The 25,783-nt window shown below is 41.4% G+C and overlaps 2 protein-coding genes across 2 annotated transcripts in view; one reads left to right on the top strand and one right to left on the bottom strand.

The window, feature by feature from the left end:
* Window positions 1–25,783, top strand: part of LOC119897314 (NACHT, LRR and PYD domains-containing protein 12-like) — a 609,009-nt gene that overhangs the window by 7,581 nt on the left and 575,645 nt on the right. Inside the window, exons 2-7 of the mRNA XM_038710931.1 lie at window positions 7,565–7,637; window positions 7,864–7,968; window positions 9,865–9,943; window positions 10,106–10,334; window positions 10,491–12,294; window positions 13,672–13,845. Of these exons, the coding sequence (XP_038566859.1) occupies window positions 7,565–7,637; window positions 7,864–7,968; window positions 9,865–9,943; window positions 10,106–10,334; window positions 10,491–12,294; window positions 13,672–13,845 (2,464 nt within the window). The remainder of the gene's footprint in view (window positions 1–7,564; window positions 7,638–7,863; window positions 7,969–9,864; window positions 9,944–10,105; window positions 10,335–10,490; window positions 12,295–13,671; window positions 13,846–25,783) is intronic.
* Window positions 1–25,783, bottom strand: part of LOC119897322 (NACHT, LRR and PYD domains-containing protein 12-like) — a 192,647-nt gene that overhangs the window by 82,971 nt on the left and 83,893 nt on the right. The window lies entirely within an intron of this gene.

Below are 25,783 nucleotides of genomic sequence, written 5' to 3'. Positions count from 1 at the left end.
ACTGGTCAGTGAATGTTAGAACAGCAACGGAGAGACAGGTGTGTACGAGGATGCCGTCTGTGTGTCGGCGTTGCGCCGCTGTTGTAGTGTAACGTTATGTGAATGGAAACATCCAACATGCTAACGCGTATTAAACTACACCACCCAGATGTCCCGATCACCGGGAGGAGGACAAAACTAACCGGGGCCAAATTCCTTGTCCCCGCTGCTTTAGAATAGAATGAATTATCACTGAAGCAATTGGCATATATATTACATTACATTACCTATCCAGCCAAGGTGTAACTAACTGTAACAACTCATACTGCACAATTTATTGTGCAGTATGAGTTAATACAGTTAGTATTAGTTATATGTATTTTGTTTCACACCATAAGAGTTCGTAGTGAGACAAATATTTTATTAATTTCATAGTATTTATTCCGTGTCATTTACACTGCAAAAAAGCATGTTCTGAAAAATGGCCTGCAACAAGAAATGTTAAAAAACAGATGAAAATGCTTTGAGAGAGGTTTATTTTTACGATAATAAAACATGCAATGCATGTAATTAAAGCTGCAAGCAGCGTTGGGCGGGCCCTCGCACTAGTAGCGCGTCCGCGCGTGAGCCGGCCGAGTTGCACATTCTGGAGCTCTGCCGGTGCGGCTGTGAATTTCCTACGCGGTTCCGACGCCGCATGAAGGTGTTATATGTCACTTCCTGTGTCCCCTACGTGGAGCTACATAGCACTTGCCGCTATGAATATAAATCGGTATTGACGTGTAGATGTCTGCGGGGTGGGAGAGTTATCAAGCACGTAAAGTTTGTTTCAGATGTGAGCATGTACACTGAACAATAATGTACCCAAACAATAAAATAAATTCCTTTTATATTTCCCTGCCTTGTTGTTTATGTGTACATACAGAGGAAGAATGTGAGAACAGCACACATTTCATCGTTACTGTGTTTCTGCTCCAGCCTGCCTAAAAGAAAAGCGTTTTTGGATTAAATGGACTTAATTAGCTGCTGCAGTGCAGGATGAACTCAGAACAGACCCATTTCTCACCTTATTATTCTAAATCATGCAACGAAGAAGAAGAAATGCATAATAAATCCTGGGACAAAATCTGTCCACAAATACTGTACAGCATGTAGTCTAATGAACAAGACTTGTGTTATAGCTGACTTGGGCAGAGAAATGTTTAATTTTTTTAATTCATGTGGTCATAGTTGTCCACAACTCAAATCAGAATATAAGAAGAAATGTTTTATACCACCTCAAGAAGGCTTCCTATCAGAAAGGTAGGAAGGTATTTCAAATGTACAACTGCAGTACTTAAATCTAAGTAAAGTAATTTCCCTGACATTACTGTGTTACGCATGTAACAGGTTTATACTTCCTGTGAGTATAATCCAATCAGTCTTATTTTCATACTGTATATCCGATGTGTATTTGATAAATTGTGTTGTATGTCGTGCTCGCATCTCAGAGAAGACTCTGACTGCAACTTGCGTCTTTGTAAAGAGAGAAACGGACAGAAAAAGTCTCTAACTCTGCCTGTCAGCTCGCTCTTCTCCGTTAAAACTGAATTTACCATACAGAATTGAATACGAGTGCACTCCAGATTTAGCTGCAGCCAGCTGACCGTGTGCTTCTCCCTATACCGCAGTTCTGTGTCCATGCATGCAGCAAACTGAAAGCACTGTCTGTCGGAGCGTCTACATGAAAGAGAAGGAATACATTGCTGGTAGTGTCTTCAGAGTTGTTAAACACCTCAGCGCACTGAAGGAAGCCATCTGACTGTGTGAGGGGCAAGATCGTTGATGTCTGCAGGTAGAGTAGGAGCTCTCCTGTCTGACTGGTCCACCAATAGCAGAGAAGATGACCCCTTGAGACACAGCCCCTCCTCATTTGCATAATGAGACAGAAATTTAAAAAGGACAGGCAGAAATAAATACCATGGGTGAAAATAAATAAGGTAGAAAAATACAAAGGAAGAATAAAACAGACAAAAATATTAAAACACACACATAAATAAATACATTAAAAAAATTAGTAATAAATAAAGTTGAAGATTATAACGGAGAATAAATAAATAAGGTAATTATAACAAAGGTGAATAAGTAAAGGAACTAATTAAAATATATACATTTATGTCTCCTTGTATAATTTAATTACTGCCAACATTTATTTATTTATTTTTTTGTGTATTTAATTGGAAGCTTATTTGTTTATTGAGCATTTATTTATTTCTGTATTTATTTCTGACTGTGTCAGGATCGATCCTCCATAGTGGGGTGGGAGAGTTATCAAGCACGTAAAGTTTGGTTCAGATGTGAGCATGTACACTGAAGTTACAACAACTTCCTGTGTCATGGCGAAGACTTGATCTCTGACGCCACGCCACGGACACACCCATTGACGAAAACTCGCAAATAGCACAACTTTTCATCTTCAATGCCTTTAGAAGGCACAGCAGAAATTTGAGGTCGGTCGGACTAAATCCCTAGGAGGAGTTCGTTAAAGTACGAAGTGTGTAAATCATCCAAAATTTGACGTAAAATTCAAAATGGCCGACTTCCTGTTGGGTTTAGGCTATGGCTCCAAGAGACTTTTTTGTGCGTCTGGACAAGATACACGTACCACAGAAAATTCGTGCACGTAGGTGAAACGTGCGGCGGGGGCTGCTTCGTTAAAAGTCACTTCCTGTTGCCAGCAGGTGGCGCTATGACTGTGGGTGAATATCAGCATGTACATGTGTTCAGGGCGGGACTCTCATCCTACATGTACAGTTTGGTCCAGATGTGAGCATGTACACTGAAGCTACGACAACTTCCGTGTCATGGCGAAGAGTTGATCTTTGACGCCACGCTACGGACACGCCCATTGACGAAAACGCGCAAATAGCACAACTTTTCATCGTCAATGCCTTTAGAAGGCACAGCAGAAATTTGAGGTCGGTCGACTAAATCCCTAGGAGGAGTTCGTTAAAGTACGAAGTGTGTAAATCATCCAAAAATGGCCGTAAAATTCAAAATGGCCGACTTCCTGTTGACTTTAGGCTATGGGTTCTTGAGGCTTTTTTGTGCGTCTTGATATGATACATGTCCCCAGAAAATTTCGTACATGTAGGTTGAACGTGAACGAGGGGCTAATTTTTTCCAATTTTCTAGGTGGCGCTAGCGAGTCATTTTGCACGCCCATGTGCGAAACTTGTAGAATACGAAATTTTTCACCGGTTCTGACATGTTTGCAAATTTTGGTGAGTTTTCGAGAATGTTTAGGCCATGTCATTTGGGCCTACTTTGCAGAAAAAAGAAAAAAATAAAATAAAAAAAAATAATAAATAATTAAAGCTGCAAGCAGCGTTGGGCGGGCCCTCGCACTAGTAGCGCGTCCGCGTGAGCCGGCCGAGTTGCATATTCTGGAGCTCTGCCGGTGCGGCTGTGAATTTCCTACGCGGTTGACGCCGCATGAAGGTGCTATATGTCACTTCCTGTGTCCCCTATGTGGAGCTACATAGCACTTGCCGCTATGAATATAAATCGGTATTGACGTGTAGATGTCTGCGGGGTGGGAGAGTTATCAAGCACGTAAAGTTTGTTTCAGATGTGAGCATGTACACTGAACAATAATGTACCCAAACAATAAAATAAATTCCTTTTATATTTCCCTGCCTTGTTGTTTATGTGTACATACAGAGGAAGAATGTGAGAACAGCACACATTTCATCGTTACTGTGTGTTAGAGCATGGGAGAACAGTGGATACTTTTAATACAGCCCACACCCCTAATACTGTGTAACTATAACAAGTAGAGAACAGAAGAAAAAGATGTTCTTTCTTTACAACTGTCTGCATAGCTTATTCATATTGTGTAATGAATGAAAATAAATAGGCCTACTAGGCTCCTCTCTACTTTGACATTTAAGATTAGCTTGTTTGATCCACCTTCATACACATGTGACATTACTGTACAACTTGAGAAAGGTGAGTTGTTTTCTGCTCCAGCCTGCCTAAAAGAAAAGCGTTTTTGGGATTAAATGGACTTTATTAGCTGCTGCAGTGCAGGATGAACTCAGAATAGACCCATTTCTCACCTTATTATTCTAAATCATGCAACGAAGAAGAAGAAATGCATAAGAAATCCTGGGACAAAATCTGTCCACAAATACTGTACAGCATGTAGTCTGATGAACAAGACTTGTGTTATAGCTGACTTGGGCAGTGAAATGTTTTTTTAATTCATGTGGTCATAGTTGTCCACAACTCAAATCAGAATATAAGAAGAAATGTTTTATACCACCTCAAGAAGGCTTCCTATCAGAAAGGTAGGAAGGTATTTCAAATGTACAACTGCAGTACTTAAATCTAAGTAAAGTAATTTCCCTGACATTTTTGTGTTACTTTACTTTTAATAGACCCATGTAAGAGGTTTTATACTTCCTGTGAGTATAATCCAATCAATCTTATTTTCATACTGTATATCCGTTGTGTAATTTGATAAATTGTGTTGTATGTCGTGCTCGCATCTCAGAGAAGACTCTGACTGCAACATGCGTCTTTGTAAAGAGAGAAACAGACAGAAAAAGTCTCTAACTCTGCCTGTCAGCTCGCTCTGCTCCGTTAAAACTGAATTTACCATACAGAATTGAATACGAGTGCACTCCAGATTTAGCTGCAGCCAGCTGACCGTGTGCTTCTCCCTATACCGCAGTTCTGTGTCCATGCATGCAGCAAACTGAAAGCACTGTCTGTCGGAGCTCTACGTGAAAAGAGAAGGAAGACATTGCTGGTAGTATTGTCTTCAGAGTTGTTAAACACCTCAGCGCACTGAAGGAAGCCATCTGACTGTGTGAGGGGCAAGATCGTTGATGTCTGCAGGCAGAGTAGGAGCTCTCCTGTCTGACTGGTCCACCAATAGCAGAGAAGATGACCCCTTGAGACACAGCCCCTCCTCATTTGCATAATGAGGCAGAAATGCATACAAAAATTTAAGACAGGCAGAAATAAATACCATGGGTGAAAATAAATAAGGTAAATAAATACAAAGGAAGAATAAAACAGACAAAAATATTAAAACACACACATAAATAAATACATTAAAAAAATTAGTAATAAATAAAGTTGAATAAACAAATAAGGTAATTATAACAAAGGTGAATAAGTAAAGGCACTAATTAAAATATATACATTTATGTCTCCTTGTATAATTTAATTACTACCTACATTTATTTATTTACTTATTTTTTTGTGTATTTAATTGGATGCTTATTTATTTATTGAGCATTTATTTATTTCTGTATTTATTTCTGACTGTGTCAGGATCGGTCCTCCATAGCGGGGTGGGAGAGTTATCAAGCACGTAAAGTTTGGTTCAGATGTGAGCATGTACACTGAAGTTACAACAACTTCCTGTGTCATGGCGAAGACTTGATCTCTGACGCCACGCCACGGACACACCCATTGACGAAAACTCGCAAATAGCACAACTTTTCATCTTCAATGCCTTTAGAAGGCACAGCACAAATTTGAAGTCGGTCGGACTAAATCCCTAGGAGGAGTTCGTTAAAGTACGAAGTGTGTAAATCATCCAAAATTTGACGTAAAATTCAAAATGGCCGACTTCCTGTTGATTTTAGGGCATCGCTCCAAGAGGCTTTTTTGTGCGTCTGGACAAGATACACGTACCACAGAAAATTCGTGCACGTAGGTAAAACGTGCGGCGGGGGCTGCTTCGTTAAAAGTCACTTCCTGTTGCCAGCAGGTGGCGCTATGACTGTCTGTGAATGTCAGCATGTACATGTGTTCAGGGCGGGACTCTCATCCTACATGTACAGTTTGGTCCAGATGTGAGCATGTACACTGAAGTTACGACAACTTCCGTGTCATGGCGAAGAGCTGATCTTTGACGCCACGCCACGGACACGCCCATTGACGAAAACTTGCAAATAGCACAACTTTTCATCTTCAATGCCTTTAGAAGGCACAGCACAAATTTGAGGTCGGTCGGACTAAATCCCTAGGAGGAGTTCGTTAAAGTACGAAGTGTGTAAATCATCCAAAATTTGACGTAAAATTCAAAATGGCCGACTTCCTGTTGATTTTAGGCTATGGCTCCAAGAGGCTTTTTTGTGCGTCTGGACAAGATACACGTACCACAGAAAATTCGTGCACGTAGGTGAAACGTGCGGCGGGGGCTGCTTCGTTAAAAGTCACTTCTGTTGCCAGCAGGTGGCGCTATGACTGTGGGTGAATGTCAGCATGTACATGTGTTCAGGGCGGGACTCTCATCCTACATGTACAGTTTGGTCCAGATGTGAGCATGTACACTGAAGTTACGACAACTTCCGTGTCATGGCGAAGAGCTGATCTTTGACGCCACGCCACGGACACGCCCATTGACGAAAACTTGCAAATAGCACAACTTTTCATCTTCAATGCCTTTAGAAGGCACAGCACAAATTTGAGGTCGGTCGGACTAAATCCCTAGGAGGAGTTCGTTAAAGTACGAAGTGTGTAAATCATCCAAAATTTGACGTAAAATTCAAAATGGCCGACTTCCTGTTGATTTTAGGCTATGGCTCCAAGAGGCTTTTTTGTGCGTCTGGACAAGATACACGTACCACAGAAAATTCGTGCACGTAGGTGAAACGTGCGGCGGGGGCTGCTTCGTTAAAGGTCACTTTCTGTTGCCAGCAGGTGGCGCTATGACTGTGGGTGAATGTCGGCATGTACATGTGTTCAGGGCGGGACTCTCATCCTACATGTACAGTTTGGTCCAGATGTGAGCATGTACACTGAAGTTACAACAACTTCCTGTTTCATTGCGAATCATCGACGCCACGGACACGCCCATTGACGAAAACGCGCAAATAGCACAACTTTTCATCGTCAATGCCTTTAGAAGGCACAGCAGAAATTTGACGTCGATCCGACTAAATCCCTAGGAGGAGTTCGTTAAAGTACGAAGTGTGTAAATCATCCAAAAATGGCCATAAAATTCAAAATGGCCGACTTCCTGTTGACTTTAGGCTATGGGTTCTTGAGGCTTTTTTGTGCGTCTTGATACGATACATGTCCCCAGAAAATTTCGTACATGTAGGTTGAACGTGAACGAGGGGCTAATCATTTCCAATTTTCAAGGTGGCGCTAGCGAGTCATTTTGCCACGCCCATGTGCGAAACTTGTAGAATACGAAATTTTTCACCGGTTCTGACATGTTTGCAAATTTTGGTGAGTTTTCGAGTATGTTTAGGCCATGTCATTTGGGCCTACTTTGCAGAAAAAAAAAAAAAAAAAAAAAAAAAAATAATCCGAGCAGATTCAATAGGGACCTCGCACGGTCGTGCTCGGGCCCTAAATAATCCGAGCAAATTCAATAGGGACCTCACACGGTCGTGCTCGGGCCCTAAATATAGAAGAAACAATGTATATTGTCCAAAAAAGTCCCAAATAGCCGCCTATCCCGTTAACTGACCAGCTGTTGGAACACATTTTGACTGATAAACGCAGGTATCCTTTAAACGCCTGGTCTGGTTTTATAGAAGTTCTTTGGATGTATAAAACCTCTTAAACCCTGCAGGGTCCTTTGAGAGTGACCGGTCGAATCATCGCTTCATTGATTTTAAAGGAAGACATCCCTCTGCTGCAAAGAGGTCAGCAGTTAAGAAATTATGATTGATTCATATTTTTTACAAATAGTGAAATACTGAAATACATAACCTACCCAAGGTTTAAGAAAGGTTGTGTTTTCAGTGGTGGAAAACTCAGTTCTGCTGGATGGCAGCACAACACAGCCAGTAAACTGTCAAATATCTCCACATAGTTTCACAGTGTTCTGGGTGAAGCTGATTATATCCTGTTTTTATGTGTTTCTATCAGGAGGAAGCTGGAAAAACCAGACCCCAGCGTTGTGTCCATGAGGAGTGACTCATCTATGCGTCATCCTATAACCTTCAAAGACAGATGTCACTCTGTTGATCGAAGGTGAGGATGTGTTGTATCAGACTCCCTGTTTTTAAATCTTTACTGACGAAAAAGTGCCTCTGTTTCCATTTAAGTCTGTATAGTATTGAAAAATAAAATTTATGATTGTAAAAGAAAAATCAGGTACAAGATGGGACAAGATTTTTTACTTACTTATTCACAGTGGGAGCTGTCCAGTACAACCAGTCTGATCCAACCAGACAATGAGCAGTTCCGCTGGAGGGGCTTTGCCCAGCTGTTCTTTAGCAGTGTACACTGAGGGAGAGTCAAGTTTTAATCACTCACATTTCTGTTTTGCTGGCAGTTAAGTAGATGGGCTTGTGATATTCAAGCAAGCCTCTAACCTGAACTAAGATAAGTCTTCTCCAGTACTGACATGTGAAAGGCAAATCCAAGATTCAGCAACCTGCCCCTGAAGAGATATTTAGAAGATAGAGATGGGGTCAAAGCTACAGTGCTGCCAGTAGTAATCAGTAGTGATGGTGAGATGAAGCATTGAAGCTTTCCATCCAATTGGTTCACTCATGGGCGAAGCTTCACAATGCTTCATTTGCTCTACTGTGCCATCAAGTGGACAATAAATGTAAAACAGGCAGTGATTATAGTGACACCAGGGCTTGGTGTGTGAAGCTCTGAACTCAATAATTTAACAGACATCTACACACCAATACCGATTATATTCATAGCGGCAAGTGCTATGGAGCTCCACATAGGGGACACAGGAAGTGACATATAACACCTTCATGCGGCGTCGGAACCGCGTAGGAAATTCACAGCCGCACCGGCAGAGCTCCAGAATATGCAACTCGGCCGGCTCACACCCGGACGCGCTACAAGTGCGAGGGCCCGCCCAACGCTGCTTGCAGCTTTAATTTGTGTTTGAGATTGTTTGGTTTAAGCGTGCAGAAAACCCAAAGTGGAATTTTCAGTTGGATTGTGCTTTACTTTGTGTTTGTGTATGAAATCTTAAATACACCAAAATTTTGTTTTGTGCTAAGCTTTTGAGTTTGTGGTGTTTCTTTCTTTTATGGTAATTCAGTGGGAGGGTTCACATTCTTTGAAATATGTCCTTTGTGACATTTGATATGAAAACAGTTGACCAGTATCTTACTGCCAGGGGAGAGACCTGGCTGGTACCCCGAATAGTAATAATTAAAACTGTGCACTCAAACTGTCACAAGATGAAGAAAAGTCTGTTTTTCCCCACCAGTAGCTGAAGTTGGTTGCACAGTGAGCGCAAATATTGCCAGTAGTGGCGTGCGGAGACCCTGCCGGTGGAAACGCACGAGCAACAAGCTCTTTTTCCTCTCCTACAGCGTTTCACGGAACCGAACAACAGCAAGTGAGCCCTTCACCAAAATATCTAATAAGTCCACTGATGACGCAAGAAAAGTGGGAAATAAATCCGCTGGAGTTGTTCCCTGATTTTCATGAGCTCTTCTCTTTACTCATTTAGCTGACGCTTTTATCCAAAGCGACTTACAATTGCTATAGATGTCAGAGGTCGCACACCTCTGGAGCAACGAGGGGTTATGTCTTGCACAGGGACACATTGGTGGATGTGTCACAGTGGGGAGTTGACCCCCAGTCTCTCACACCAAAGGCATGTGTGTTATCCACTGCACCAACACCACCCTGTTAACACACAATAACAAAACAAAACAGAGCGCACCTAACGCAGCGCCATCTTGGTATTATTGAAATCATTGACCAGATAATTAATGTTAGAAAGTTGAATTGGCCTATTATAAAGTCAAAGATGGGTGAGAAGTTTAACTCAGCCTGGATATGGATAGCCTCCACTACGGCTATCTGATTCAACATTTTAACTCAGACATTGTGTCTGTCTGTGTGGACAGACATAATGTGAGCTAACTCTTCATGATTCCTCCACAGAGTCCACCAGGAGAGCTCAGAGGTTCCCAGTGGTCAGTCTGCCCAGCAGCATCAAACACACCTGGACTCCATATTTATGGTCTGTACATGTACAACAACTACTTTTCCATCTATTCTGTTCACAATAATCTCCACGCTGCACTTTTTAGACCAGTGGATTGTCAGTCTGTCCAACATGGATCTGATGTTTGGTTCCATGATTTGACTTTGATTGTGTCCTTCATATAATATTCTGTTCCAGCTGCTGGAGGAGAACATTGTCACTTTTGTGAAGAACGAGCTGAAGAAGATCCAGAAGGGTCTGATTTCAGATTATCCAGAATGCTTAGAGAGTCAGAGGGAGGATGAGGAGGTGTTGGACGGTGAGGAGGAAGAGCAGAGGAGGAGCAGCAGAGAGGCATTTCTGAAGATCACACTTCACTTCCTGAGGGGAATGAAGCAGGAGGAGCTGGCTGAGCTTCTGGAGAGCGGTAAGAGGATTTCTCTAAAGATTTAAGCTGCTGGATAAACGGGACATTTACTGATGGCTCAGCAGATGGAGGGAAACATGGTTAGATAAGGAAATGAAACTGTCACATGGACTTTATCAATCACTGATTGATCCGTTTTGTTGTGTCTTCATTCAGGAAGTCATTCTGCAGTTTGTCAGCGTAAACTCAAGTCTAACATGAAGAAGAAGTTCCAGTGTGTGTTTGAGGGGATTGCTAAAGCAGGAAACCCAACCCTTCTGAACCAGATCTACACAGAGCTCTACATCACAGAGGGAGGGACTGCAGAGGTCAATGATGAACATGAGGTCAGACAGATTGAAACATCATCCAGGAAACCAGACAGACCAGAAACAACCATCAGACAAGAAGACATCTTTAAAGCATCACCTGGAAGAGATGAACCAATCAGAACAGTGATGACAAAGGGAGTGGCTGGCATTGGGAAAACAGTCTTAACGCAGAAGTTCACTCTGGACTGGGCTGAAGACAAAGCCAACCAGGACATACAGTTCATATTTCCATTCACTTTCAGAGAGCTGAATGTGCTGAAAGAGAAAAAGTACAGCTTGGTGGAACTTGTTCATCACTTCTTTCCTGAAACCAAAGAAGCAGGAATCTGCAGCTTTGAAGAGTTCCAAGTTGTGTTCATCTTTGACGGTCTGGATGAGTGTCGACTTCCTCTGGACTTCCACAACAATGATGTCCTGACTGATGTTACAGAGTCCACCTCAGTGGATGTGCTGCTGACAAACCTCATCAGGGGGAACCTGCTTCCCTCTGCTCACCTCTGGATAACCACACGACCTGCAGCAGCCAATCAGATCCCTCCTGAGTATGTTGACATGGTGACAGAGGTCAGAGGGTTCACTGCTCCCCAGAAGGAGGAGTACTTCAGGAAGAGATTCAGAGATGAGGAGCAGGCCAGCAGAATCATCTCCCACATCAAGACATCACGAAGCCTCCACATCATGTGCCACATCCCAGTCTTCTGCTGGATCACTGCTACAGTTCTGGAGGAGGTGTTGAAGACCAGAGAGGGAGGAGAGCTGCCCAAGACCCTGACTGAGATGTACATCCACTTCCTGGTGGTTCAGTCCAAACTGAAGAACGTCAAGTATGATGGAGGAGCTGAGACAGATCCACATTGGAGTCCAGAGAGCAGGAAGATGATTGAGTCTCTGGGAAAACTGGCTTTTGAGGAGCTGCAGAAAGGCAACCTGATCTTCTATGAATCAGACCTGACAGAGTGTGGCATCGATATCAGAGCAGCCTCGGTGTACTCAGGAGTGTTCACACAGATCTTTAAAGAGGAGAGAGGGCTGTACCAGGACAAGGTGTTCTGCTTCGTCCATCTGAGCGTTCAGGAGTTTCTGGCTGCTCTTCATGTCCATCTGACCTTCATCAACTCTGGTGTCAACCTGCTGGCAGAAGAACAATCAACCTCCCAGAAGTCTGAAACAAGAAAAGATGAATCTGCAGTGACAAAACTCTACCAGAGTGCTGTGGACAAGGCCTTAAAGAGTCCAAATGGACACCTGGACTTGTTCCTTCGCTTCCTCCTGGGTCTTTCACTGCAGACCAATCAGAATCTCCTAAGAGGCCTGCTGACACAGACACGAGGTGGCTCAGGAACCAATAAGGTAACACTCGAGTACATCAAGAAGAAGATTAAAGAGACTCCTTCTGCAGAGAAAAGCATCAATCTGTTCCACTGTCTGAATGAACTGAAGGATAGTTCTCTAGTGGATCAGATCCAACAGTCCCTGAGTTCAGGAAGTCTCTCCACAGATGAACTCTCTCCTGCTCAGTGGTCAGCTCTGGTCTTCATCTTACTGTCATCAGAAAAAGATCTGGACGTGTTTGACCTGAAGAAATACTCTGCTTCAGAGGAGGCTCTTCTGAGGCTGCTGCCAGTGGTCAAAGCTTCCAAGAAAGCTCTGTAAGTGGGATTTATTCATCAATAAATGATCTGCGATCTTTCAACTGGAGAAAAAAAAAATATTACTTGTTTCCTTCCTGTTGTCTCTCAGTGAGAAGCTGTGAACATGTGTGGCCTATATTTTGTTCTCAATTAAATTTACATATTGTTCACCACAAAACCTGAACTTTGGCAGAGATGGTGAACCTTATTTATGTTTTGATATGTCATTTTAGTGGTTCCCACTAGGGCTGCAACTAATTTTCTACTAATCTGTTAAATATTTATTCGATTATTCGTCTAGTCACTATTATTTTAGTCTAACCCTAACTAAACCATTCAACGAATTAAATATCTTTCAAGTGAATAACTGATCTCCAACACACAGCCTAACTTGCTAAAGTTACCATTAAGTTAACTTTATTTATTATTCAGAATGAACAGCAATATCAGCGCCACTTAACATGTTTGCTAACACAATTAAAAGAGCATTCTCTTGGCCAACAACTCCCATGAGACCTCAAAACCAAGCATGCAATGAGCTAACCAAAAAAACCCTAACCAAAAAAAATAAGCTCAGCTTCATAAAATTAACGAAGCAAATTCAAAGCAAGTACTGTAACCACAACTGTACACTAACAATGTTATGTCTATTTAGAATAATTAAGCAACAGTCCCCTTTCATAATACTTCTGTGTGTATATATAAAGACAGAATAACAGCGGTACGAACACTGAAATTATCTTAACAGTTGTGGCCTTTCTTCTGTCGTTGTTGCTCTGTTGTTGCTGCTGCAGTGGTCTGTGTGACTGGGACCAGAGGGCTCTGTGGGCGTGATTAGCCGGCAAGCTGGCCCTGCTAACCTCACAGAGCTTCTCAACCCCGAAAACGTTTGAGCACATTTTTGATTCGCCATCAACTTTTGTAAAACTAACAATATTCATACACAGTTGATTTCTTGCCTCAAAACATCTTAAAACTGTATTTAGTGATGAAATAACATACAAAACAAAAAACTTTCTGATGTTAGCCTCTTTCTCCATTGCTTTCCACTTCTCGCATAATTGCTGCTTCTTCTTTTGAGTAGTCTTACAGCCAAGCAGTCATGGCAGACAATGGAAGTGATACTGCCCCTAGCACTTCCTGTAGTGCATTGCAGTTACAAATAATTGCTACCTCTCCTTTCAATAGCATCTCTGTAATGACACGTCAACATCAAGTCGACAAGTTTTTATAATCAATGTCGATTACGTCGACAAAGCGTTGTAGCCCTAGTTGCCACATCTCCAACATGTTTAAAGTAAAACAGCAAAGAAGAGATTATATACAGTGTAATGCATCCCCAAAATCTCAGACTCATCATTTTGTTATTTGTCTTGTTTATTATTTCCTCTCCAGACTGAGTGTCTGTAACCTCTCAGAGAGAAGCTGTGAAGCTCTCTCCTCAGTTCTCAGCTCCAAGTCTTCTAATCTGAGAGAGCTGGACGTGAGTAACAACAACCTGCAGGATTCAGGAGTAAAGCTGTTGTCTGCCGGACTGGAGAGTCCACACTGTACACTGGAAACCCTAAGGTCAGGACTCATTAACCCACTGAGTTGATGACCTTTTAAAATTTACATTGGTAGATAAACAACTTTCCTGTGTCTGCTGATATTATTTGTCAAGGACCTTTAACAAAACTTTCACAGTAGTTTCTAGACTCAGAAAATTACCATGACAATAGTTTTATAATTTTCTGTTGTTCAGTTTTGTTTTTAATTTTTAAATGCCACACAATTTTAAAGATGTGTTCTAAATTTGAATGTGAAACAAAGCACACCACATCTTGTTCTCAAAGGGTTCCTGTGTGTGTTGGTTTGTGTGTTTGCAGGCTCTCAGGCTGTCTGATCACAGACAAAGGTTGTACTTCTCTGGCCTCAGCTCTGAGCTCCAACCCCTCCCATCTGAGAGAGCTGGACCTGAGCTACAATCATCCAGGAGACTCAGGAGTGAAGCTGCTGTCTGCTGGACTGGAAGATCCACACCAGAGACTGGACACGCTCAGGTAAGAAGAGGCCTTCTGCAGCCACTGACAGTCTGATAGAGGAGGTGTTTTTTTTGGTCAATGGTGGATATGAGTGTCATATGAACAGTCTACATGTGTGATGTATGTTTTTTCTTTGTTCAGATCTTTTGTAGGAGGTCCCCAAGGAGAAAATCTCCACAAAACTTTGACAGTTTCTAGACTCAGAAAATTACCATGAATAGTTTTATAATTTTCTGTTGTTCAGTTTTGTTTTTTAATTTTTAAATGCCACACAATTTTACAATTACCAAACATGGTAATTGTCTGTTGGTAATATTTGATGCAATTTGGACAGATCTCTGCATCAAGGTTATTATCGTTAAGAAAGATCGTTAAGAAACTAGATGTGAAAAAACATTGTCATTAACTGAAATAAAAATGAGGCTTTACAAAAAACGATAACTAACTAAAACTGTATTGTAGGTTTGCAAAACTAACTAAAATGAAAGAGTAAATGTCCTTAGTTTTTGTTTATTTATTTATATATTTCATAGGCAAGGCAAGTTTATTTGTATAGCAAATTTCAACCACAAGGCAATTCAACATAAAGCAACAAAGGGAAGTTGAAAAAAACACACATTAAAATATAATTTTTAAAAGAGTGAAATAGAAAATAAAACAGGATAAAATACATTTTAAAGAGTTAAATAGGAAAGGGTAAAACAGGACAGAAAAAGTCAGTGCAGTGTACGATATTAATCTACAGTCTTACATTTGATTTAATTAAAGGCAATGGTAAAAGAAAAGTCTTCAGTCTTGATTTAAAAGAACTGACAGTTTCAGCAGACCTGCAGTTTTCTGGGAGTTTGTTCCTTCTCCTTGTTTAGTGTTGATTCTGGGGACAGAAAGCAGACCTGATCCCAGACGACCTGAGAGGTCTGGATGGTTCATAACAAAGCAGAGGATCAGAAATGTATTTTGGCCCTAAACCATTTAGTGCTTTATAAACTAACAGCAGGATTTTGAAATCAATTCTTTGACATACAGGAAGCCAATGTAAAGACCTCAGAACTGGAGTGATGTGATCCACCTTTTTGGTCTTAGTGAGGACTCGATACTGCTGACGTACTGCGGTAAGCGCGTCGACTCATTTCCGTTTCCGGTGCTTGTGTGTTGGTACCGTGTTGTGCTGCTCTCGCTAAATAACAGTTACATTTGTTAGATTACAGCAGCCAACTGTCCGCTAAACACTTATTCTTTACAGTAATTTTGCCTAAGCACTCACAGTTCTTTCCATCTTTTAGTGACTGCTGTTCAATCTCATAGTTGTTCTAAAGTTTTGGTAGCCAACGCTACAGTACTTTAGCTTAGCCGTTAGCGACTTTAGCTTAGCAGCTAGCGATGGCTTCTCCTTCTCCCCCTCTCTCTCTCCCACTTTCTCTTGCTCGGTGTGTCAGATGTTCAGTTACTCCTCTGCCTCCTTTAGCGGTAATGGTACGTGTAATAAGTGCAGTTTATTCATAGACATGGAGGCGAGGCTCAGTGATTTAGAAGTCCGGCTCCGCACCTTGGTAGATCAGTCTTTAGCTACTGTAGCTAGCCAGTCCCCAGTAGTCGGTGCGGAACGGCCTGAGTTAGCCTGTGTTAGCCGTCCTCCGGCATCCCCTGTGCAGCCAGGAAAGGGGGGGGGGGTTGGGTGACTGTCCGAAGGAGGAATTGTCGTAAGCATTCAAAGTCCACGGGGCACCATCAACCCACTCAGCGACACACCCGCTGAGAAACCAACTCTGATCATTGGCAGCTCCATTTTGAGAAACGTGAAGTTAGCGAAGCCAGCGGCCATAGTTAAGTGCATCCCTGGGGCCAGAGCGGGCGACATTAAGTCTTATTTGAAACTGCTGGCTAAGGATAAACGTAAATACAGTAAGATTGTTATTCACGTCGGCGGTAATGACTCCCGGTTACGCCAATCGGAGGTCACTAAGATTAATGTTGAGTCGGTGTGTACATATGCAAAAACAATGTCGGACACCGTAGTTTTCTCTGGACCCCTGCCAAATCTGACCAGTGATGACATGTATAGCCGCATGTCGTCATTCCGCCGCTGGTTGTCGAGGTGGTGTCCAGCAAACAATGTGGGCTTTGTAGATCATTGGCAGACTTTCTGGGGAAGACCTGGTCTGATCCGGAGAGACGGCATCCATCCCACTTGGGAAGGAGCAGCTCTCATTTCTAGAAATCTGGCCAAGTTTATTAGTGGACCAAATCCATGACAACCCAGAGTTGAGACCAGGAGGCAGAGTCGCAGTTTAACACACTTCTCTGCTCCTCCATTTCAGGAGTTACTTAGTGAAAATCCTATAGTGACGGTGTCTGCCCCCGACCATCGAAATTATTTAAATCAAAGGTAAACAGAAGAGGAGCTGTGCATAAAAACCTCATAAAACTTAAAACCACAAGAGCAATAGTGCAGATGAATAGGAGAGTTAAATGTGGACTCTTAAACATCAGATCTCTCTCTTCTAAAGCTGTACTAGTAAATGAACTAATATCAGATTATGATATTGATTTATTTTGTCTTACTGAAACCTGGCTGGGTGATGGAGAATATGTTAGCCTAAATAAATCCACCCCTCCCAGTCATATTAATACTCACATTCCTCGAGGCACGGGCTGAGGAGGTGGAGTTGCAGCTATCTTCGACTCTAGCCTATTAATCAGCTCTAAACCTAAACTAAACTATAACTCATTTGAAAGCCTTGTTCTTAGTCTTTCGCACCCAAGCTGGAAATCACTGCAACCAATTCTTTTCGTTATAGTGTACCGAGCACCTGGTCCGCACTCTGAATTCTTATATGAATTTGCAGAGTTTTTGTCAACTTTAGTCCTTAAAACGGACAAAGTTATTATTGTAGGGGATTTTAATATTCATTTGGACGTTGAGAATGACAGCTTCAGTACTGCGTTTATCTCTCTCTTAGATTCCATTGGCTTCTCTCAGAGTTTTCATGAACCGACTCACTGTTTTACTGAGCAGATACGGGCGTCTTTAAATAAAGGTCAGGTTACTGGAGTCATATACATAGACTTCGAAAAGCTTTCGATACAGTTAACCATCAAATTTTGTTAAATAAACTTCTTTCTTTTTATTTGTCCTCCTCTGCAATAGATATGTTTAAATCTTATTTAAGTGACAGATCTCAGACTGTAAGAATCGGCTCAGTAACATCACAGTCACGAGTGTGTTCTATGGGAGTTCCACAGGGCAGCATCTTAGGTCCTTTACTTTTCCTTATGTACATTAATAATCTTCCTATCTTCCGTTTCTAGTACTTTGTTATATGCTGATGACACTGTCATTTTTTGTCTGGCTCAGATATTGATACAATTAATTACAAACTTAACTCAGACCTACAGCATTTACATGATTGGCTCCAGGATAACCATTTAACACTTAATACTAAGAAAACAGAATGTATGTATTTTTATTCATCTAGGAAACAACTGTCTATATCAAATTTCATCACCTTTTCTAATCAAAAACTTTCAATTGTATCCACGTATAAGTATCTGGGAGTCTCTCTTGACTCACATCTTACTTAACGTGACCATGTCCAAATTTTAACCAGAAAGTTAAACCAAAAGTTATTTGTCTATAGTAAAATTAGACCATATTTACTGCATTCTGTTTCTAAAACATATCTTCATGCCATTATATTGTCCACTCTGTCATATTGTTTACCTATTTGGTCACTCACAACAAATGAGATCCTTGAACCTGTAGCAAGACTCTATAATAGAGCCTATAAGATTCACAACAGGCTTCCAGGCTGGACTCACCACCTTTCCATTACTCATCTTTGAGTAATGCCTTGACATTTCAGAACTATAGAATAAGTCATGGTTTGAACCTTTATCAGATCTTAAATGGACACACTACTGCAGGATTGACTGCGCTGGCTCCAAAACTCAGCTCAAGGCCCGAACGCACTACGAGATTTGTTGCAAATGGACTTCTCCCTATACCAGCTTTTAGAAACTGCTATGGACAGAAATCTTTCTTTAATTTGCTCACTAGAGCCTGGAATGAGACTCACAGCACATCAGATCTATAACATCAATAAGACTATTTAAACAAACTTTTGCTCGCCATCTGATGGACAGGTATATCTGTGAACACTGAGATAGCTTTATGGCCTCCTGCCGAAGCTTGTTTTACTATCGTAGTTTGTGTGCTTGTTGCTGTGTGTTTGTTATTGTATGGTCTTGGAGTTTTGTTGTGTTTGAGGTATTCATGTTCTGCAGAACAGGAACCTGCTGAAAATCAGTTCTATACTGAGTCAGGCCCTATTGCTCTTAATCTTTTCCTGTTTAAATAAATAAAAAAAACAAAAAAAAAACCACACCCTCGACCTTGTTTTGGTGTACGGTATTGAAATTGAACGTTTAGTGGTGTTCCCACAGAATCCCTCTTTATCCGACCACTGTTTGATAACTTTTGAGTTTGTATTGCTGATCTACACGCCATTGGGCAAAAATTTCTATACAAGATGTCTGTCTCATAGTGCTGTAGCTAAACTTAAGGATGCGATTCCATCAGCTCTAAATTCATTATCAAGTCACAAAGTAACAGAGGACTCCTATGCTAATTTCAGTCCCTCCCAAATCCATCATCTTGTTGATAGTGCTGCAGGCTTGCTGCGAATGACACTCGACTCTGTAGCCCCTCTAAAAAAGAAAATAATAAAACAAAGACGGTTAGCTCCATGGTATAATACTGAAACTCGCAAATTAAAGCAAATATCGCGGAAACTTGAGGAATTGGCGTTCCACCAAAGTGGAAAATTCTCGTTTAATTTGGCAAGATAGTCTTAAAACTTATAGGAAGGCCCTCCGTAATGCCAGAGCAGCGTACTACTCGTCATTAATAGAGGAAAATAGGAACAACCCCAGGTTTCTTTTCAGCACTGTAGCCAGGCTCACATAGAGTCACAGCTCTATTGAGCCAAGTATTCCCATAGCTCTCAGTAGTTACGACTTCATGAGCTTCTTTAATGATAAAATTCTAGCTATTAGAGACAAAATTCACCAAGACCTGCCCTCAATTGGCACCGACTTATCTCTTAACTCAGGAACCTTAGAAACAGCTGTAGAACCAGCTGTTTTGCTTCCCTCAATCTTTACTACCAACTACCATTGATACCATTGACCATCAGATCCTATTGCAGAGACTGGAAAATTTCATTGGCATTAAAGGAACCGCTCTAAGCTGGTTGAAGTCCTATTTATCAGATCGATTTCAGTTTGTACATGTTAACGATGAGTCCTCCATGCACGCCAAAGTTAGTCATGGAGTTCCTCAAGGATCTGTCCTCGGACCAATCCTCTTCACTTTATATATGCTTCCTTTTGGCAATATTATCAGGAAACATTCCATAAGCTTTCATTGTTATGCAGATGATACTCAGTTATATCTATCGATCAAACCAGATGAAACCCATCAGTTAGCTAAACTTCAAATGTGCCTTCAGGATGTTAAAACCTGGATGACCTGTAATTTTCTAATGTTAAACTCAGATAAAACTGAAGTTATTGTTCTGGGGCCTAAGCACCTCCGTGACGCATTATCTAAAGATATAGTTTCCCTTGATGGCATCGCCCTGGCCTCCAGCACCACTGTGAGGAATCTTGGAGTTATCTTTGATCAGGACATGTCGTTTAAGTAAGTAAGTAAAAGTTTATTTCTATAGCACCTTTCACAGGTATAGGGCCACAAAGTGCTTCACAACAAAAACATTAATATCATAAAATACACACAATAAAAGCATAGACAGTACATGATCATATCAACCCACAAGTAGCTAATTGAAAGCCTGAACAAATAAATGTGTCTTTAGTCTGCATTTGAAGGCATCAACAGAATCAGAAGAGCGCATAGATGGTGGAAGGTCATTCCACAACCTAGGGGCAACAGCCTGAAAAGATCGGTCACCTCTAGTACGGTAGCGAGTGCGTGGAACCGTCAGCAGGTTCTGATCCACAGACCTCAGAGCACGCACAGGGGTATAACGCTGAATCAGGTCACTAATATAGGGTGGAGCCTGGCCATGTAAAGCTCTGAAAACTAAAACCAAAATTTTAAAATTTATCCTATAAGACACTGGTAGCCAATGAAGTTCTTTTAGGATTGGTGATATGTGAGACCTCCTATTAGTACGTGTTAAAATTCTGGCTGCAGAGTTTTGTACTAATTGCAGTCGAGAGAGCTCCTTCTGGTTTAGGCATAAAAATAAACTATTACAATAGTCTAACCGCGACGACACAAAGGCGTGAATGATTAGCTCCAAATCATTTCTTGAAACTATATTTCTAAGTTTTGAGATTTTCCTTAATTGAAAGAAGCAGTTTCTCGTCAGCTGCTTGCAGTGCTGCACTAACGACATGTCTTTGTCCAGGACAACTCCCAAATTTCTAAGACTTTGCTTAGCAGACTGGCCTAAATCACCCAAGTATTGTTTAATTCCTGGAATTGCATCCTCAGGGGCAATGATCAATGTTTCTGTTTTGTCTGCATTTAGCTGCAGGGAGTTTTCACTTAGCCATTTTTTAATTTCCACAAGACAATGGAGCAAGGAGTTTAACTTCCAGATCTCTGACGGCTTGAAGCAGCAGTAAAGTTGGATATCATCAGCAAATAGATGAAAAGAAACATCATTGAACCTTTGTATGATCTTTCCCAAAGGGATCAAATACAACAAAAATAAAACGGGGCCCAGAACAGAGCCTTGAGGCACTCCACAAAGCAAGTCTGCAGACTCAGACCTTATTTGGTTTGCTGTAACACTAAAACTACGCCCAGATAAATATGAGGTGAACCACTGCAGAACTGACCCTGACAGCCCTACTTGATCCCTTAATCTTTCCAGCAAAACCTGATGGTCGACGGTGTCAAAGGCGGAAGACAGATCCAAGAGAACTAGAACAGTGTGTTTTCCAGAATCAGCAGACATCATAATGTCATTTGACACTTTCAGTAAGGCCGTTTCGGTAGAGTGTTGTTTACGAAAACCTGACTGGAATGGCTCATGGATGTTACTATTATCCAGGTAAAATGTCAACTGTTCGCAGACTACCTTCTCAATGATCTTGGATAAAAACGGGAGCTTAGAAATAGGCCGAAAACTATTCAAATCCGACGGGTCCAAACCTGCCTTTTTTATTAACGGTTCCACTATAGCATGCTTAAAAGCATCTGGAAAAACGCCAGTAGACAGCGAGAGGTTAACCATTTTGGTTACACAAGCGCCAATATCTTCAAACACTTTTTTGAATAATCTGAATGGAATGACATCCGATGAACAGGAAGATGGCTTCATCCTGGTCACCAATTCAGAAATATCTGAAATCGTCACAGTCCTAAAAGTGGACCACATGCTGGAGACTGGCTTAAAAACAGCAGTGGTACCACACGAATGTAACGGGATTTTATCTTTAATCATTTTAATGTTTAAGTCTCACATTAAGCAAATTTCAAGGACCGCCTTTTTTCACCTACGTAATATTGCGAAAATCAGGAACATCCTGTCTAAAAATGATGCAGAAAAACTAGTCCATGCATTTGTTACTTCTAGACTGGATTACTACTGCAATTCTTTATTATCAGGCTGCTCGAAAAAGTCCGTTAAGACTCTTCAGCTGATCCAGAATGCTGCAGCACGTGTTCTGACAGGAACCAGGAAAAGAGATCATATTTCTCCTGTTTTAGCTTCTCTGCATTGGCTTCCAGTAAAATCCAGAATAGAATTTAAAATCATTCTTCTTACCTACAAAGCTCTTAATGGTCAGGCACCATCTTATCTTAAAGAGCTCATAGTACCTTACTACCCCACCAGAGCACTGCGCTCCCAGAATGCAGGGTTACTTGTGGTTCCTAGAGTCTCCAAAAGTAGACTAGGAGCCAGAGCGTTCAGCTCTCAAGCTCCTCTCCTGTGGAACCAGGTTCCAGTTTGGGTTCAGGAGGCAGAGACCATCTCCACATTTAAGAGTAGGCTTAAGACTTTCCTCTTTGATAAAGCTTATAGTTAGGGCTGGCTCAGGTGAGTCCTGAATCATCCCTTAGTTATGCTGCTATAGGCCTAGACTGCCGGGGGATTTCCCATGATGCACTGAGCTCCTCTCTCCTCTACTTTCTCTCCATCTGTATGCAACCTCATCCCATTATTCCATGTTACTAACACAACTTCTCCCCTTTCTGGTAGTCTTGTGCTTTCTCGTCCCTCTCCTCTCTCCTCCTATCACTTCCTGCAGGTTTTCTAGCTCTGGAGCTGTGGAGTCTGGATCTGTGGTTGCAGGTCACCTGCTGCCCCCGTGTTCTTGCTCGACACACTCTGCTGCAACGACTATTGTTACTAGTCCTATTGTTATTATTGTTATTATAATCATTAGCATTACAATTGTTACCATTAACACTACTATAAATATCTGTACCATTTTTCATTTAGTCTATAGCAACATCGCCTTTACTGTCTGTACCTCTGTGTGGATATTGTGTAGGCTGCCTCCCTCCCCTCTCCCCCTCTCTCTGTCTCCTAGTGCTGCTCTTGGTGGGAACTGTTGGGCTTCTGTAAATATCATCACAGAGTATGGTCTAGACCTGCTCTTTTATGAAAAGCGCTGTGAGATAACTGTTGTTGTGATTTGGCGCTATATAAATTGAATCGAGCAGCAGCGTTCTGAATCAGCTGCAGCTGTCTGATGGATTTCTTAGGGAGCCCTGTAAGGACACTGTTACAGTAGTTGAGTCGACTGAAAATAAATGCATGGATAAGTTTTTCCAGGTCCTGCTGAGACATAAGTCCTTTAATCCTTGATATATTCTTCAGGTGGTAGTAGGCTGACTTTGTATTTGTCTTAATGTGACTACACCAAGATTTCTGGCTTGATTTGTAGTTCCCAACATTACCAATTGAAGCTGAGCACTGATTTTCAATCGTTCTTCCTTGGCTCCAAACGCAATAACTTGAGTTTTATCTTTGTTTAATTGAAGAAAATTCTGGCACATCCAATCGTTGAATTGTTCAATACAGTTACTCAGCGCCTGTATGGGATCATAGTCCCCTGGTGATATGGTTATGTAAATCTGTGTGTCATCTGCATAATTATGGTAACACATTTTGTTGTTTTTCATAATCTGAGCCAGTGGAAGCATGTAAATGTTAAACAAATGAGGTCCCAGAATGGAGCCTTGGGGAATTCCACATGTCATTTTTGTCAGCTCAGATGTCTGATTACCTATAGACCCTGTCCTTTAAGTAGGATTCAAACCAGTTTAGTACTGTGCCAGAAAGTCCAACCCAGTTTTCAAGTCTAGTAATATGTTGGGGTTGACCATGTCGAATGCAGCGCTGAGATCCAATAATACTAAGACTGAAATTCTGCCACTCTTAAATGGATGTCATTGAAGACCTTAACAAGAGCCGTCTCAGTGCTGTGGTGTGGTCGAAAACCTGACTGAAAGACATCAAAACAGTTATTTCGTGCCAAAGAAGCACTAAGCTGTTGAAAAACAGCTTTTTTAATGATTTTACTTAAAAATGGGAGATTTGATATGGGCCGATGTTATGGCTGGGCTCAGAGACCACAACAGATAGAGGAAACCATACTCAAGGGATTAACCAGAAACGGACGTTTATTAACAAAGTAATTAAGTTTAACAAATATAACAAATCATCTTAAAGTTCAAGGAAAAAGCAAGCAGTCAAGGCCCGCAATAATCAGGAAGTGGGCAGGCTTTAAGCAATCTGGAGACAGTGGCCAGCTGCCTCCTATCAGCCTGATGGCCTTAGCTTCTCTCCACCAGGAAGTTCAAGCTGCAACAAAACACAGACACACACCTTGGCCTAGGCCCTGGGGCCGTCACAGCCTGTAACAGCTCATTAGTGAACTGTCTAGATTGCTCTTTTTTTAAGAGTGGCTTATTGACTGCAGTTTTCAGGGCCTGTGGGAAGAAATCTGAGACGAGAGACATGACAGTTTGTAGTAGATCTGAGGAGAGACATGTTGACAGTTTGTAGTAAATCTGAGGCCATGCATTTAGACACATCTTTGAAAAAACCTGTTGGCAGAATATCAAGGCAGCATGAGGAGGATTTCAGATGTTGTATTATGTCCTCCAGGTTTTTATGGTTAATAGAATCAAATGGTCTCATGCTATAGGAATTGTTTTTAAGTGGACACAGGGACAAGACATATCCTGTTACTGACATGGAGGCACTGATTGCTTGTCTAATTGTTTGAATTTTGTCTGTGATGAAGGAAGCAAATTCATTGCAGGCCCTGGTGGATAGAAGTTCAGAGGCTACAGACACAGGAGGGTTGGTTAGCCTGTCGACAGGTGCATTATTAGTGTTTTTGGTGATGATGTCAGAGAATAAGGACCGCCTTGCATTTCTCAGCTCTAAATTATAAATGCGAATTCTCTCTTTATAGACGTCATAATGAACCTGAAGATTTGTTTTCCGCCATCTGCATTCAGCTTTTTGACACTCTCTTTTTTGAGTTCTAGCCAGCGTGGCATTTCTCCATGGAGATCTTCTCTTACCAGAGACCACCTTCACCTTGGCTGGTGCAATGGAATCAATAACATTTGTAATTTTAGAACTGAAATTATCTACAAGCTCATTGACTGAGACCCGTGAGAGGGCGGGTGTTGAGGACAAAGCCTCAATAAATCTTTCACTAGTGTTTTCAGTTCACTAAAGTCATCAAAAAAGTTTGCACAGTATTTAGGGGGCCTGTAGATATTTAGAAAAATAGTTCGAGAAGTGGAATTCAGCTGAAGAGCCACATATTCAAAAGAAGCAAAATTCCCATAAGACTTCTTTTTGCATTGAAGGGAGTCATTAAACAAAATGGTAATTCCACTGTATTGGAACAAGTGTATAGGCTCATTTTCTACGTTCTTAGCACCACCTACTGGTAATTGCAAAAATAGGAAGTGAGCTAATGGTAAATAGCCAGGATGACAGGAAGTAGTGTTTAGGAACTTCATTTTCCACATGGGCTCTTAGAGGAAGCATCACAGTTTAACAATCCTCGCAAGCTTCATAAATGCCCTCAGGAGGTTTTTCTCCATCAGAGACTATGCTAAGCACCTCTGGTCGGACTGTGGGACCAATTTTGTTGGAGCATTTAAGGAACTGAAAATGGGTTCACAAGGTCCTGGTGATTCAAGCATAGAAGACTACCTTCTTCAACAAAAATGCAACCGTGCTGAAACATCACAGTTTAACAATCCTCTCGGTCCTGTGCCTTAAAGTCCACCGAACAGCTTCATCCATAAGTAATCTACAATATATTTGTATTTACACGTTGATGTTATTATTTGTTGTGTTTGAGTGTAGACAAATTATTAATGAATGTTGGTGGATGATGTTAGTGTATTATTGGATTGACATACCTATCTTCAATTCAATTTTATTTATATAGCGCCAAATCACAACAAC

Source organism: Micropterus salmoides, unplaced genomic scaffold (assembly GCF_014851395.1).
Source record: "Micropterus salmoides isolate LMB-PRFRI ecotype aquatic unplaced genomic scaffold, ASM1485139v1 Ms_hic_scaffold_1, whole genome shotgun sequence".
Classification (NCBI taxonomy): Eukaryota; Metazoa; Chordata; class Actinopteri; order Centrarchiformes; family Centrarchidae; genus Micropterus; species Micropterus salmoides.
This window is presented reverse-complemented; position numbering and strand designations above follow the sequence as displayed.